Source organism: Tamandua tetradactyla, chromosome 1 (genome assembly GCF_023851605.1).
Source record: "Tamandua tetradactyla isolate mTamTet1 chromosome 1, mTamTet1.pri, whole genome shotgun sequence".
In the NCBI taxonomy this organism is placed as follows: domain Eukaryota; kingdom Metazoa; phylum Chordata; class Mammalia; order Pilosa; family Myrmecophagidae; genus Tamandua; species Tamandua tetradactyla.
In genome coordinates, this window is record NC_135327.1 from 2,685,494 (window position 1) to 2,698,301 (window position 12,808).

General features: G+C 42.6%; 1 protein-coding gene across 4 annotated transcripts in view; it reads left to right on the forward strand.

The window, feature by feature from the left end:
- The window catches only part of UBE2V1 (ubiquitin conjugating enzyme E2 V1), a 30,182-nt gene extending 17,607 nt beyond the window's left edge, over positions 1-12,575 (forward strand). For 3 of the 4 annotated variants that reach the window (XM_077166883.1, XM_077166858.1, XM_077166878.1), the window contains exons 2-4: positions 1,150-1,298; positions 9,658-9,783; positions 10,781-12,575. In XM_077166883.1, the coding sequence (XP_077022998.1) occupies positions 1,254-1,298; positions 9,658-9,783; positions 10,781-10,927 (318 nt within the window). In that variant the 5' untranslated portion in view covers positions 1,150-1,253 and the 3' untranslated portion in view covers positions 10,928-12,575. Of the gene's footprint in view, positions 1-1,149; positions 1,299-3,023; positions 9,195-9,657; positions 9,784-10,780 lie in introns of those variants that run through there. The other variant, XM_077166868.1, reaches the window with a different exon arrangement.
- The last annotated feature ends 233 nt before the right edge of the window (positions 12,576-12,808 follow it).

The window sequence follows — 12,808 nt, forward strand, 5'->3', positions numbered from 1 at the left end:
CTTACATGTAGTAGGTGCTCAGATGTTTGTTCCAGTTGAATTATTGGCGGCATGTGTCCCACACTTTACTGAGATAGACAGGGAACGCCTCCCACAGTCTTGGGTCCCTGCAGTGGGCCACATGGTATTTGCCGCTTGCCTCGTCTGGCCAGCTGGGGCTCAGCATTCAAGGCAAAGGGAGCTTTTATTGTGTCTGGATTCTGAGTTTCTTTTAGAGAAAATGGTCCAAATTCCAGGGAATGATGGGGGTGTGGAAGGGGAGGCAGAGATGCTGTATGCCCAAACACTGAAAGAAAGGTGGCCTTCCTGGCCTCCCACAGCCTTATCCCCTGTCTGGTCCCAGGGCTTAGGGTCTTCTCGGGAGGACACCCAGGCATGGCTCAGGCCTCCACCAGTACTCAATGCCATGGCCTGGGCCTGTGAGAGGAATTCATATTGTTGCTATTGAGAGCTGCTTGCTAGGTTTGTGGATTTTTGAAAACAGGTAAATCAGGGCACCGTCCCCTCTTTTAGCTTTTTCACCAGTTAAGGGAGAAACTATGGCTTAAATAATTGGAAAATTAACTGTGTACTAAGAATTTATCCTTGAAGTAAATTTTATCCCTTAGCACCTTCAGCTGACTCTTGGTTGAGAAGAGAACACAATTTTTATTTGATGCATCTAGGGCATCTAGTCCTCCTAAAGTAGTCGGAAAGTTGTTTTAATAAATGAGCAAACCCTTAACCTCAGAAAAGCATAATAAGAACAAAACAAAAGAAGTAGGCTCTTCTCTTCCAAGGCATATTGTTAACAGATGGTATTGGTAGTGTTCATCTCAAACTAGTGAACCAAATTAATCAACATTTAGAAATGTAAAGTTTGTCAAAACTTTGAAAAAGCATGGATGTAGGGCTGGGGTATCTTTCTAGGTTTGCTGATCCAGCACTGGTTTAGTCATGCACCTGAACAGTACCATGCACCCCCTCCACTGGTTGTTCTGTTTGTTCCAGATAGCTTTGTAAGCAGCAAGTTTGAGGTGCCACAAGTTTCAGCAGTTTATTTGCATGTTAGCATCTTTATTCCCAAGTAGTGATAATGAGCAGCTAGCTTTAGGTTTACAAGTTCCCCTGGAGTTGCTAGTATCTTGAATTTCTTTCCATTTATTTTAGGAGTAAAAGTCCCTCGCAATTTCCGACTGTTGGAAGAACTCGAAGAAGGCCAGAAAGGAGTAGGAGATGGCACAGTTAGCTGGGGTCTAGAAGATGACGAAGACATGACACTTACGAGATGGACAGGGATGATAATTGGGCCTCCAAGAGTAAGCGTCGAGCTACGGCTATAAATGTCAATGTCTTAAATTCACTGTGCCTTCTTTTAAAAAAAATATTAGCCTTATCATGGAGAAAGCTCACCAGTGGTATATTTTCTGAAATGTGGCTATTCTTTTTTGACCAGTTTCAGTTTATATATTTGAACATCCTGTGATGCTCTTTAATCCCTCTAAATGGTAAGCGAAAACCTGTTTAGACTCAATAGTGTAAATTTACATGACAATATAGACAGTAAGGTCTAAGGTAATAGCACTCTCAGGTGTAATTTAGAACAAATTTGTGGGCTTATCAAATAACAGTGCTCCAAGTTTAACCAGCGTTCCTGAAGACAGTCTCTAAGTGGACTTTGGAAAGCCTTCCGAGTTGTGGTTTTTATTCACCCTTTCCCAGTTCTGCTGTGCACCTCTAGCCGAATTCTTTGGGCCATTTGGCAAAGGTTTATTGCCTGCCTGGTTAGCACCCGTCTGTTCCAGGCCTGGTTAGGCCCAGAGGCCTTTGCAAAGAAGACCAAAAGAACGGGGTTGTTGGGAAAGGTGGCCTCTGGTTTAGAGCTCTGTGATTTATGAGAGTTCTCAGTCTGCAGAATGCTACCCACATTTTTTTTTGTCATAATAGTAAACCCTCAAAAAAAGCTATTTAATTCTCCCAGGAACCCATTATGAGGTACTAATACTGTGTTATTTCATGCCATTTAACAAATAAGGAAACAGGCTCAGAGAACTGAAGTCCCTTGTCCAAAGTCACATAGCTGATAATTCCCTAACCAGGTCTGCCTGAATCCAGCCCTGTGCTCTTAACCGCTGGCTACACGGCCTCCCTCTTTGGAGTTTCCACTTGTTGCAGTTATGGAATTACCCAGAGTGTTAAGTGGTAACTTGTTATAGGAGTCAAGAAATATATTCCCTTAAGGGGATTCCTTTCAGACAAGCAGTAGATATTTTATCTTTCCTGCTGCTGCTTGTGCTTAACGCTGTGGTGTTCATTCATTCTTTTCACTTCTGTGTGTGAGGGAAATGGCCCTGCTGAACCAGGAAGAGGGTCGTGCTCAAGTATTCAGACAATCTAATGTTCATCTTAGACTGTCGTTGACACTCACGGCTAATGACAGGCTTTGCCATTTAATGTTTCTTGAGTCATTTGGTGACCCCTTAGCTTTGTGGTGATGGTGGTTTATATGTATTTAATCTGTTTTCACTCTGTTTTGTTTTGTTTTTTTGTCCTCCCTGAAACCAGGACTTTCTATCTGTTAAATACTGGGGAAAGCCCAATCTAGAAATCCTGTTGCTCCATGGAAATAATTTCCTTTGTTGTCTCAGAAAGTCCATTGTATGCTAATGCTCCTTTACTGTATTTCTCCTAAGAATAGTTCCTCTTTCTTGAGGGTAGGAATTATCCTCCCCTCCTCAAAGCACCTGAAAAGGGCTCACAATACTATCAATCCAGTAGATTTGTTGATTAATTTACTGATTTTCAGATTCTAACAAACTATTTCTAACAAATATTTCAACAGAACCATCTGTTGAAATATTCTCTTCTACCTGAAACACTTGGATTTACCCTGAATTTCAGTTTATCTCTTTCCAAGGGCATTAATTTTTAATGAGTAGCTACAATATGCCAGGTGCTTTCCATATGCACTTCTTTTTATTTTAAAATAACTGCTTTATTGAGATATAATTCACACACCGTATAATTCTCCCTTTTAAAAAGGTATTCACTTTAGTGGTTTTTAGTTAATATATTCAGAATTGTGAAACTGTCACCACTATTTAATTTCAGAACATTTGCATCACCCCAAAAAGAAATCCCATACCTATCACAGTCACTCCCCACTTCTACCTCCCCCAGCCCCTGGCAGTCACTACCCCACTTTCTGTCTCTATGGATCTGCCTATTCTGCACATTTCATATAAATGAAGTCATACACCATGTGGTCTTTTCTAGTTGTCTTTTTCACTCAGCATAATGTTTTCAAAGTTTGTCCATTTTATACCACGGATTAGAACTTCATTCCCTTTTAAGTCCAGTAACTCCATTGTATTTATATGTATACACCACATTTTGTTTATTCACTCATCAGTTGATGGTCATTTGAACAGTTCCCACTTCTTGACCAGTATAACTAATGCTGCTGTAGACATTTGTGTACAGGTTTTTGTATGGACATACATTTTCAGTTCTCTTAGGTATATACTTAGGAGTGGAATTTTTTATCACTTTTTAAGAAAAGGAAGCCCTCAAAACGTAAAAGCAGAGCATCCCAGGTGCCCCTTGCAAAATTCTGACGAGTGTCTGGTTGTCTACAGCTTTTGACATGGAATATTTCTGCTTTGCCCATATTAGTGCTAACCAATAGTGAGGTTATAGAGCAGGGTGTGTCAGCCTTGGCACTGTTGAGATAATTGTCTGTTGTGAGAGGCTGTCCTGTGCTTTGTAGGATGTTGACAGAATCCTTGGCCTCTACTTACTAGATGCCAGTAGCAAACAGCCCCTGCGCCTCCCGATTGTGACCACCAAAAATAGCTCCCTGCAGGCGGGAGCAGGCCAGGCAGAATGGGTCCAGGTGAGAGGGACTCAGGACTTGGGTTCTCCAAAACAGCACTTTTGTGTGTGAGCCAGAGCTGGGTGTGTCCTACACATGCCCCCAATCCTATAGCTCACTAAAAAGAGCAGGACATAACTGCAAGGATGTGTGACATTAAAGGAAAGTGATCCTTTCCCCAAGTCTTTGTAATCTCCAGAGAATGAAAACTGGTAAGTTGGCATGTGATGTGTTTCTCCTAGCTTTTGCTGGATACACAAATATATAAACTTTTTAACAAAAATAAGATTTTGTTTTATACAATGTTTTGCCTCTTTCATTTGATAGAGGGTAGAGTGCGTATTGACTTACCTCTTTTTAAAAAGCTTTACATTATATGACTGTATGAATATGTTCTCATAGAAACTTTCAAATAGACAGTTTATAAAGGAAGAAGCCTATTTAGTTCCCCTTAACTCTTTGTATCAGTCACGAAAAGAGAAACTATACTAGATATTTCAACAGAAGTCATTTATATAGTGAGTTGATCAAGTAAGTGTTAGATTGAAAAAGCAAAAAGGCCCATTGAGGGCGTAGGGAACAGTAGCCCCACCCGCACCCCGGGTGGGGGGGCTGGGAATGGTGAGAGCTTCAGAACCAGCGCTCAGAGGAGAGGGTGCCAACCCCTGCTGCTGTTCGGCTGGGCACCGTGAGGCTGACTGGGAAACTGCTGAAAGATGCTGGACACTGAGACCAGCTGCTTGACCGGGAGGAGGGCCTGGTGCTGGGTGATGCTGAAAGAACAGTAAGCAAATGGGAAGAGTAAGTGCCTCCTTTCTCCTTTTTATTTTGTGCTAGGATTATGTGCTTAGCTTGACAATTTTATCTTTTGGTTGTAGAATTAAAAAAATGAACAGTTCACATTGCCTAGATAAGGGGGCTGTGTCTGCCTCAGAAGGAGGCCACAACTAGTGGGAGGAAGGGGGTCTCTTTGTAGAAAGGACAGTTGCAGCAGACAAAAAAGCAAAACTTCAGCTGTTGTAAGTTCAGATGTACGTAGAAGGCTGCCTGTGGATGCCCAGTGGTCAAAGGAGCGGAGTTGCTGGTTATTAACGCCAAAGCCAACTTTATGTACTCTGCCATGGGGGCTGGGGCTGCGCTTTTCCTTTGTCATCTAACTTCCTGTTAGATTTCACCAATGGGGACACAGAAGAGAGGCCGAAAGGCAGGAGGAAGGGGGAAGGGGCTTGCTCCTTCCTGCGTGACTATCGTTCCTCATGGGCCCTGCATCCTGGCTTCACCGGCGTCTTTTGGCTCCCAGCCGCTGCCGCCTGGTGCTCCCTGGGGAGATAGCTGCAGCCGCCGTCACTGCCCCTTCTGGGAGGTCTGGGGCCAACTGCGGGCGCCCCTTCTTCTGTGCCTCCAGGCTCAATAGATCTGATCAACTCCACCTTGTTCTTTTCGTTCTCCCAGCCTTACTAGTTACTTCCCTGCTTCCCGCAGTTATTACCTCTGTTAACTCGGGTTCCATTTTTGCTTTTTTTAGGCCTCTGACACCCGTTTAACCAATTTCCTATATTAAATTCTGTTAAAATACCTGGTGTGGGTTCTTTATTCCTGACCTATACCTAACTGCCATATCCCGCGCTCCTTAGAGTATAGCGACAGTTTGGTGTCTCCTCCCACACCTCTTTCTGGGCCTGTCTACATCCTGAGCCATTAGGATCTTTGCAGGCCCTGCTCTCACTTTTTTTGAGGGCCTGCCCTTCATTCTAACATAGCATGTGGCCATATTGCACATTAAATTTGGTTTTTATATAACTGCATGATATTTGAATTGAGTAATGGTTGACCATTTGACCTAATATACCTTTTTATGTATTAATTTAGATTTTGTAATTTTCTTTGCACATTTTTGTACCCAGTATCTTTTTGCTTTTTTGCATCTCTTTTTTTTTCTTTTTTTAACATGGGCAGGCACTGGGAATCGAACCCAGGTCTCCAGCATGGCAGGTGAGAACTCTGCCAGTGAGCCACTGTGGCCCATCTCATAATGTATTTTTAAAATAAACTTTGTTTTAGAATACTTTTAGATTTACAGAAAAGTCACAAATACAGAGATTTCTATGCCCAGAAATCCATGCTAGAAATGCCCCTTATTTCATAACCCCTATCATTAACATTTTACATTAGAAAATGTTATTATACCTTTGCTGCAACTAATCAATACCAATACATTATTATTATTAACTAAGGTCCTTACTTTTTCAGATGGTTTTGGTTTTTACCTTAGGTCCTTTTTCTGTTTCAGGATTTCATCCAAGATACTGTATTACATTTAGTCATCATATCTCCTTAGGCTCCTCTTGGCTGTGACAGTTTCTCACACTGTCCTTGTTTTTGATGACCATAACAGTTTTGAGGGGCCCAGGTCCGGTATTTTGTGGGAGGTCTCTCTGTTGGGGGTTGTCTGATGTTTTTCTCATGATTAAATTGGAGTTATTTCATTTGTTTTTGAGGCCCAGGAAAAGCTTGTGCTTTCTAGGCCCTGCATAGTCAAATGCATAAAACAGTCTATTCATGTAAATGTGCCCAGAGTTGGAGGAAGGTGTCCATTCATCTTTATAGATGTGGGATAGGTTGTATATATTCTGCAACTTGCTGGCTTGCCCAGGAGCTGTCTAACCTTCTTTCCCTGTGTCTGTGTGTGTATTTGTGTGTGTTTGTGTAGTGGGGCTTAACGTTTGGAAAGACTACAAGGTACCTGATTATATGGCTGGCCCACATTTATTTACTTAGTTCCTTGCAGTAGACATTTAGATCGTTTACAATTGTTTTTGCTTTTGCAGACAATGTTTCATGTTGCTGTGTATAAACATGAGTCTGTCTTTAGGATGTTCCTAGAAATGGACTTGCTGGTCTGAGCGTTTCTTAGGTACTGCCAAATTGCCCCACAAAGTTTATGCCACATCAACAAAGTGGAAAGTGTTTCGTGTTTAATAATGAATCTTAAGAACAGCTTTTCTCACAGAAACAGAATGTTCAAGCCATTCTCCTTCAGTCACGTTTCCTTTCTTTGCTGAAACCTTTTTAACAGTTCCCTGGAGTCCTCAGGAACAAATTCTACAAAAAGGAAATCTTGCTTTGGGCTTTTAAATGACCGTTCAGGTGTTTTTCTGATCACTTGACCTGAGGCCTTTCTTACTGTTTCAGTAAAATTGCCAGTTAACATCAGTGGTAAAAATTCTCAGTATTTCTTTTTTTGTTGTTTAAGAACTTAGTCATAGCATAGATGTTTTAAAATTAGATTTCATGGTGTCAAGAGTACTGTTAAAATTCAGTCTAAGGTAGGGTGTGAGGGTAGTTTAGTGGTAGAATCTGCACCTGCCATGCTGGAGGTCCGGGTTCGATTCCTGGTCCATGCACTCCCCAAAAAACAAACAAGCAAAGCAAACAAAAATTCAACATATGGTGCTGCAATACAGGATATTCACGTGGAAAAGTAATGAAATGTGACCCTGTCATACAGCACATAAAGAAAGAAATTCAGTCTAAGGAGCCGTCATGGTCCTACTACTGAACTGCCCGCCTTCTTACCCAAGCTGACGCTGCTGCTGATAGAGTCATCAGTGGGGTCTGAGCAGCGCAGATAAGCCACAAAGTGTCCCCGCAGGTGTGCTTCAGAGCCTCCCAACTGTGGTATTGAAGATTTTCAGACTTTTATTCTGGTAACCACTGTGAGCTTATATCCTGAAAAGTAGGAATTATATTATGCCTGGTGTTTTGGGTTTTTTGTTTGTTTGTTTTTAATTTTTTTTATTTTTAAATTTTTTTTAAATATGACAACAAACACAAAACATTCTTAATATATCATTCCGTTCTACATATGTAATCAGTAATTCGCAATATCATCACATAGTTGCATATTCATCATCATGACCATTTCTTAGAACATCTGCATCAATTCAGAAGAAGCAATAAAAAGAAAACAGAAAAAAATTCATACGTACCATACCCCTTACCCATCCCATTCACTGATCACCAGCATTTCAATCTACTAAATTTATTTTAACCTTTGTTCCCCCTATTATTTATTTATTTTTAATCCATATGTTTTACTTGTCCATCAGTAAGGTAGACAGAAGCAGCATCAGACACAAGGCTCTCACAACCACACAGTCCCACTGCGACAGCCATATCATCATACAATTATCCTCAAGAACCGTGGTCACCAGAGCACAGCTCCACATTCTCAGGCAGTTCCCTCCAGCCTCTCCACTACATCTTGACTAACAAGGTGATATCTGCTTGATAGCCTCCAGGGTAACCTCTCGACTCTGTTTGGAATCTCTCAGCCACTGATACTTTGTCTCATTTCACTCTTCCCCCTTTTGGTCCAGAAGGTTTTCTCAGTCCCCTGATGCTGAGTCTCAACTCATTCTAGGATTTCTGTCCCACGTTGCCAGGAAGGTCCTCACCCCTGGGAGTCAGGTCCCACGTAGAGAGGGGGAGGGCAGTGAGTTTGCTTGCTGTGTCCCAGAGAGACTGCTGCTGCTAGGTTTTAACTAACTGGGTTAACTAACTGGGCAGTGCTACTTCTGGAGAATAGAGGAGGAGCAGCTTGAGGGAGGGTAGAAATTCAGAATTACATTTCACTCTCCTTATAGTTTGGGATCCTGTTAAGTAAAAAGACCTGAAAAGGCTTCTGTGGGCATTTATGAGTATATATTCCAACTCTGTTGGGGACAGGCCAGGTTTAAAATGTTTTCAAGGGTTGAAATCACTTCCTCTGCTACTTATTCCCCCAAAGGCCACTAGGGGTCGCTCCCTGCCCTGGAGCAGTTACTTGTGCAGCACCAGATTCCTTTGCTGAAGAAGGAACACTGATGCCTGAGAGGGGACCCCATAAGTGGGTAGCCCCTGCCCTCCGGGGGCGGCCTCTCTAGTGGGGAGACGGCACCTTTGAATGTTGTCTTCAGACAGACAAGTGATCATCTGGTGTCAGGACAGGTCCTGGGTAGGTGAGGGCAGGTACTCCAGACCAAAGGAACAGCTTGTGCTGCTCAGCAGGTAGAAGTTACGGTGAAGAGTTCATTGCTTGTGGGGATTGGATTTTCCCTGTGTTTCTCTAATGGGCAGAGCTGGTGTTTAGGAAGCACTGTGTTTTTTTTCCCTATACAGGCCTGGTATCCTTGGCCTCCACCTTACCCACTAATATCAGTAATCTCAGGTCATCATGACTATCACCCCCACCCCTCCGAGAAAAAGGCTGCATGCTGGGGTGGCACACCCTAGTTGGGCTCCTTGGTGTGGTGAAGTGGGGAAGGAGCTGTCATGCCTGCACTTCCAGCCCCAACCTCAGGTATAATTTTGAGGTTCTATAAAGAGTTAAGCAATTGTCTGTTCCATGTTTTGCACATCGTGGTATTTAATACATTGGCTGATGTTCACGGCATGAGTGGGCGTTTTGCGTGGCTTCCTAGAATAAAGAAGCCTCTTCCACACCATTCCCAAGAGTAGGACAGTCTGCAAAGTGGAGAAATTAACATAAGAGCAAATACATCTGACTGGACTTTATAATACTAGTTTAAAACTTCAGTGCTACTTGCTTTCATTTTTCTGCCCTCTTTTAATTCCCCCAAGGTCTAGAAGTGTAGGACTAGTTACTGCTAACTTACCAAATAACACATTTATAAAATGGAAGCAGATGCGCCAGTTCTGCTGTCAGGAGTAAATGGGGGTTGCAGGAATTTCACCTTTTTGAATTGTTTTTAATTGGGAGTCCAAACATTGCCTAACATCTGTACCCTTTTATTTTTTTTCAGACAATTTATGAAAACCGAATATACAGCCTTAAAATAGAATGTGGACCTAAATACCCAGAAGCACCCCCCTTTGTAAGATTTGTAACAAAAATTAATATGAATGGAGTTAATAGTTCTAATGGAGTGGTAAGTGTTTTCTTCTGCTTCCACTTGCTCCTTGGGGTTGAGAACTGCTTTGTACTTTAATATCAGGCACTTTGGGCCTGAGTCCTTAAGTCCCTTGGTTATTTAATGATAAAATCAAACCGCAGTACATTTGTGTGCATACTGGGGACATGGGCGCCCATGAGGTAGGGGTGAGGAAGCGGACACACAGAAGCTGAAGGATCTTGCCCAGGGTCGCACAGCTAATGACTGCTAGTCACCTGTACCTCCTCAGCCTGATTTATGAACCACCGATACAAATGTTTTTCCTTTTAATGCCCCTACTTTTTACATTATTTTTCACTACCGTAAGTGGAAAGCCATATCACTAGTAAGTGTCACATATTACTTCGTATGTTCCCTGTCAGGGGGTTTGAGCTTGAGGCCTGCTCTTGTTCATAAGGAGATCAGCAAGTGCTTGAGGAGTGTTAAGCACATGTTAGCATCATGCTGAGCCTTATTCTTTGAGGTATTCAGAAGACTTGGAGGAAAATTGAAAATGGCAAAGCCTTGTCACTTCGTATTCAGTGGCATTTAATGCTTTTTCTGAGTTCCAACTGAAATGCTGAACCCAGTGCTTTAGGAAACATGCACTAACCTGAGAGCATACAGCTTGGTGTCAGGCCTGTCACCTGCTGCCCTGCATGTCTCAGAGTAAGGAAAGGCCAGGCCTTGCAGTGGTGGTGGCAGTTCTGGTGGCAGGTGATTGTTAAAGAGCCAGGTTGAGTCTCACCAAGTGCCAGGGCCATTTCATAACTTCCTTCTCCCAAACTGGTTTAGGGCACAAAAAGGGAAAAACAGAAAGTCCAGAGGCAGGGACTTGTCCAGGTGTTCTGCTTGTCAGATATCAGTTGTGTGATCAGCATCTTCACAGCTTGAAAAATGCGTTTTACTCAAATTTATTCTGCAACTTAACCCCAGCCTACAGCTAATCTTTTTTCTGAGAGCCTGACAAAACTTGTGTTTGCCTTTTTTGTAGGTGGACCCAAGAGCCATATCCGTGCTAGCAAAATGGCAGAATTCATATAGCATCAAAGTTGTCCTGCAAGAGCTTCGGCGCCTAATGATGTCTAAAGAAAATATGAAACTCCCTCAGCCGCCTGAAGGACAGTGTTACAGCAATTAATCAAAAAGAAAAACCACAGGCCCTCCCCCCACCCCCATTCGATTTAAGCAGTCTTCATTTTCCACAGTAGTAAATTTTCTAGATACGTCTTGTAGACCTCAAAATACTGGAAAGGAAGCTCCCATTCAAAGGCATTTTATCTTAAGATACTGTAAATGATACTAATTTTTGTCCATTTGAAATATATAAGTTGTGCTATAACAAATCATACTGTCAAGTGTAACCACTGTCCATGTAGGTGAACTTCTGGGATCAAGAAAGTGTATTTAAATCGGCTCCCATCGTCACTGGTGGGGCACATCTAACTCAACTGTGAAGAGACACATCACACAATCACCTTGCTGCTGATTCCATGGCCTGGGGTCTCTGCCTTCTCCCCCTTCCTTCCTCCTTCCTTCTCTCCCTCCAACAGCCCTCCAGATTGGGGTGGCTTATGAGACTAGATGTGAAGGTTTCAGGTTGCAGCCTGTGGGACTACTGCTGGGTGTTTGTGGGTGCTTCGTCTGCACCCCCCCGGTTTCTTTTCTAAGTCTTAAATGACTACCCCATTCCAAGCCATCACCCTTTCCCCACTCTCACTACCACCCTTGGCCGAAGAATAGATTGTAATCCCCCTACCCCCAACTCTGCTCCCCTCTGAAATTGGCCTTTGGTGAGGAATTCTTTCAGGGCTTTCCCCATATCCCCCCCCCCCCCCCTTAATCAAGGGGTGCTGCTTTTTCCTTCCTCCTCCTGACGTCCCTGCCTTCATCCACTGCTTTCCATGACACTTCCTTGCTTTGGCCAGAAGCCATCAGGTAAGGTTGGAAAGCCTCTGACCTCCCTCATTTAGTTTTGGAACCACATTTCTTTACTCTCCACCAGCCTGGGAAATGAAAATTGGGTCCTCAGCCCTGCCGCCCTCTGCTGTCATCATCAGCTGATGCATTTTTTTAGCTCAGGTTTTGATATGGTGAAAAGAGCCGTCACCAGGGTTACTCAGACCTGCCAGCTCTCAGAGTCCTTGGTGGTTAGCCTCGGAGAAAGGCCACACGAAGACTCCTGTAAGCACACACAAACCCTCGGAATGAATTGTGTTCTTTCCTTGTAATTGCTTTTGCTTTTAAAAATTGAAAAGTTTTAAACAGGGCTCTCATTTGGTTTTCCTTGTAATCCATTTGAGTCTAGTTTGGAATCTGACAACTGGAACAAAAAGAGCCTTGAATTCGGTGCGTACTTTGGTTTTGGTGCTGCTGCCTCACGACCCTCAGCAGGGATTCGGGAAGGACTGGGTGTGCACAGCAGACCCCTGAAATTGGCGGGCTTGACTTTCTGACAAATCGCTGCATTCTCCCACCCACTTTTCTGTTCAGGACCACTATATGCTAAAATGTGGATGCGTACCGAAATAAAAGCAAATTCATTGTGTACTAAAGTTTTTTTTTTTTAATAATTTAGTATTTGTGTAAAACCACCTTTCAGAACACCATATATCAAGTCTGAAAAGTAATTGATGTTTCCATTAATCTTTTTCTGGGGAAAACCTTAGTTATGAGGATTTAATATCCTGTAAGTAAAGTTTAACAGTATTCCATAAGCAGCCTTTTTACTGTCAGACCATTGCCTGATTTTAATATAATAAAAAAAAAAAGTGTGCATTACTATTTGAGAGGCTGTGCTCTTCTTCCTCGGGACACATCCTTTTAGGCACAGTTTAATGTTCGGGATGCTTTGGGATTCAAATTGTCCTAAAGCAGGGGTCAGTGAACTTTTTCTGTAAAAGGCCAAAATTAGTGAATATTTAGATTTTGTGGGCAAAGAGGCAATATTAAGGATTTTAGTAAGTACTTAATAAGAAAAAATTTTTCCAGAAATTTTTTTTATTGGTGAAATTGTAATAAG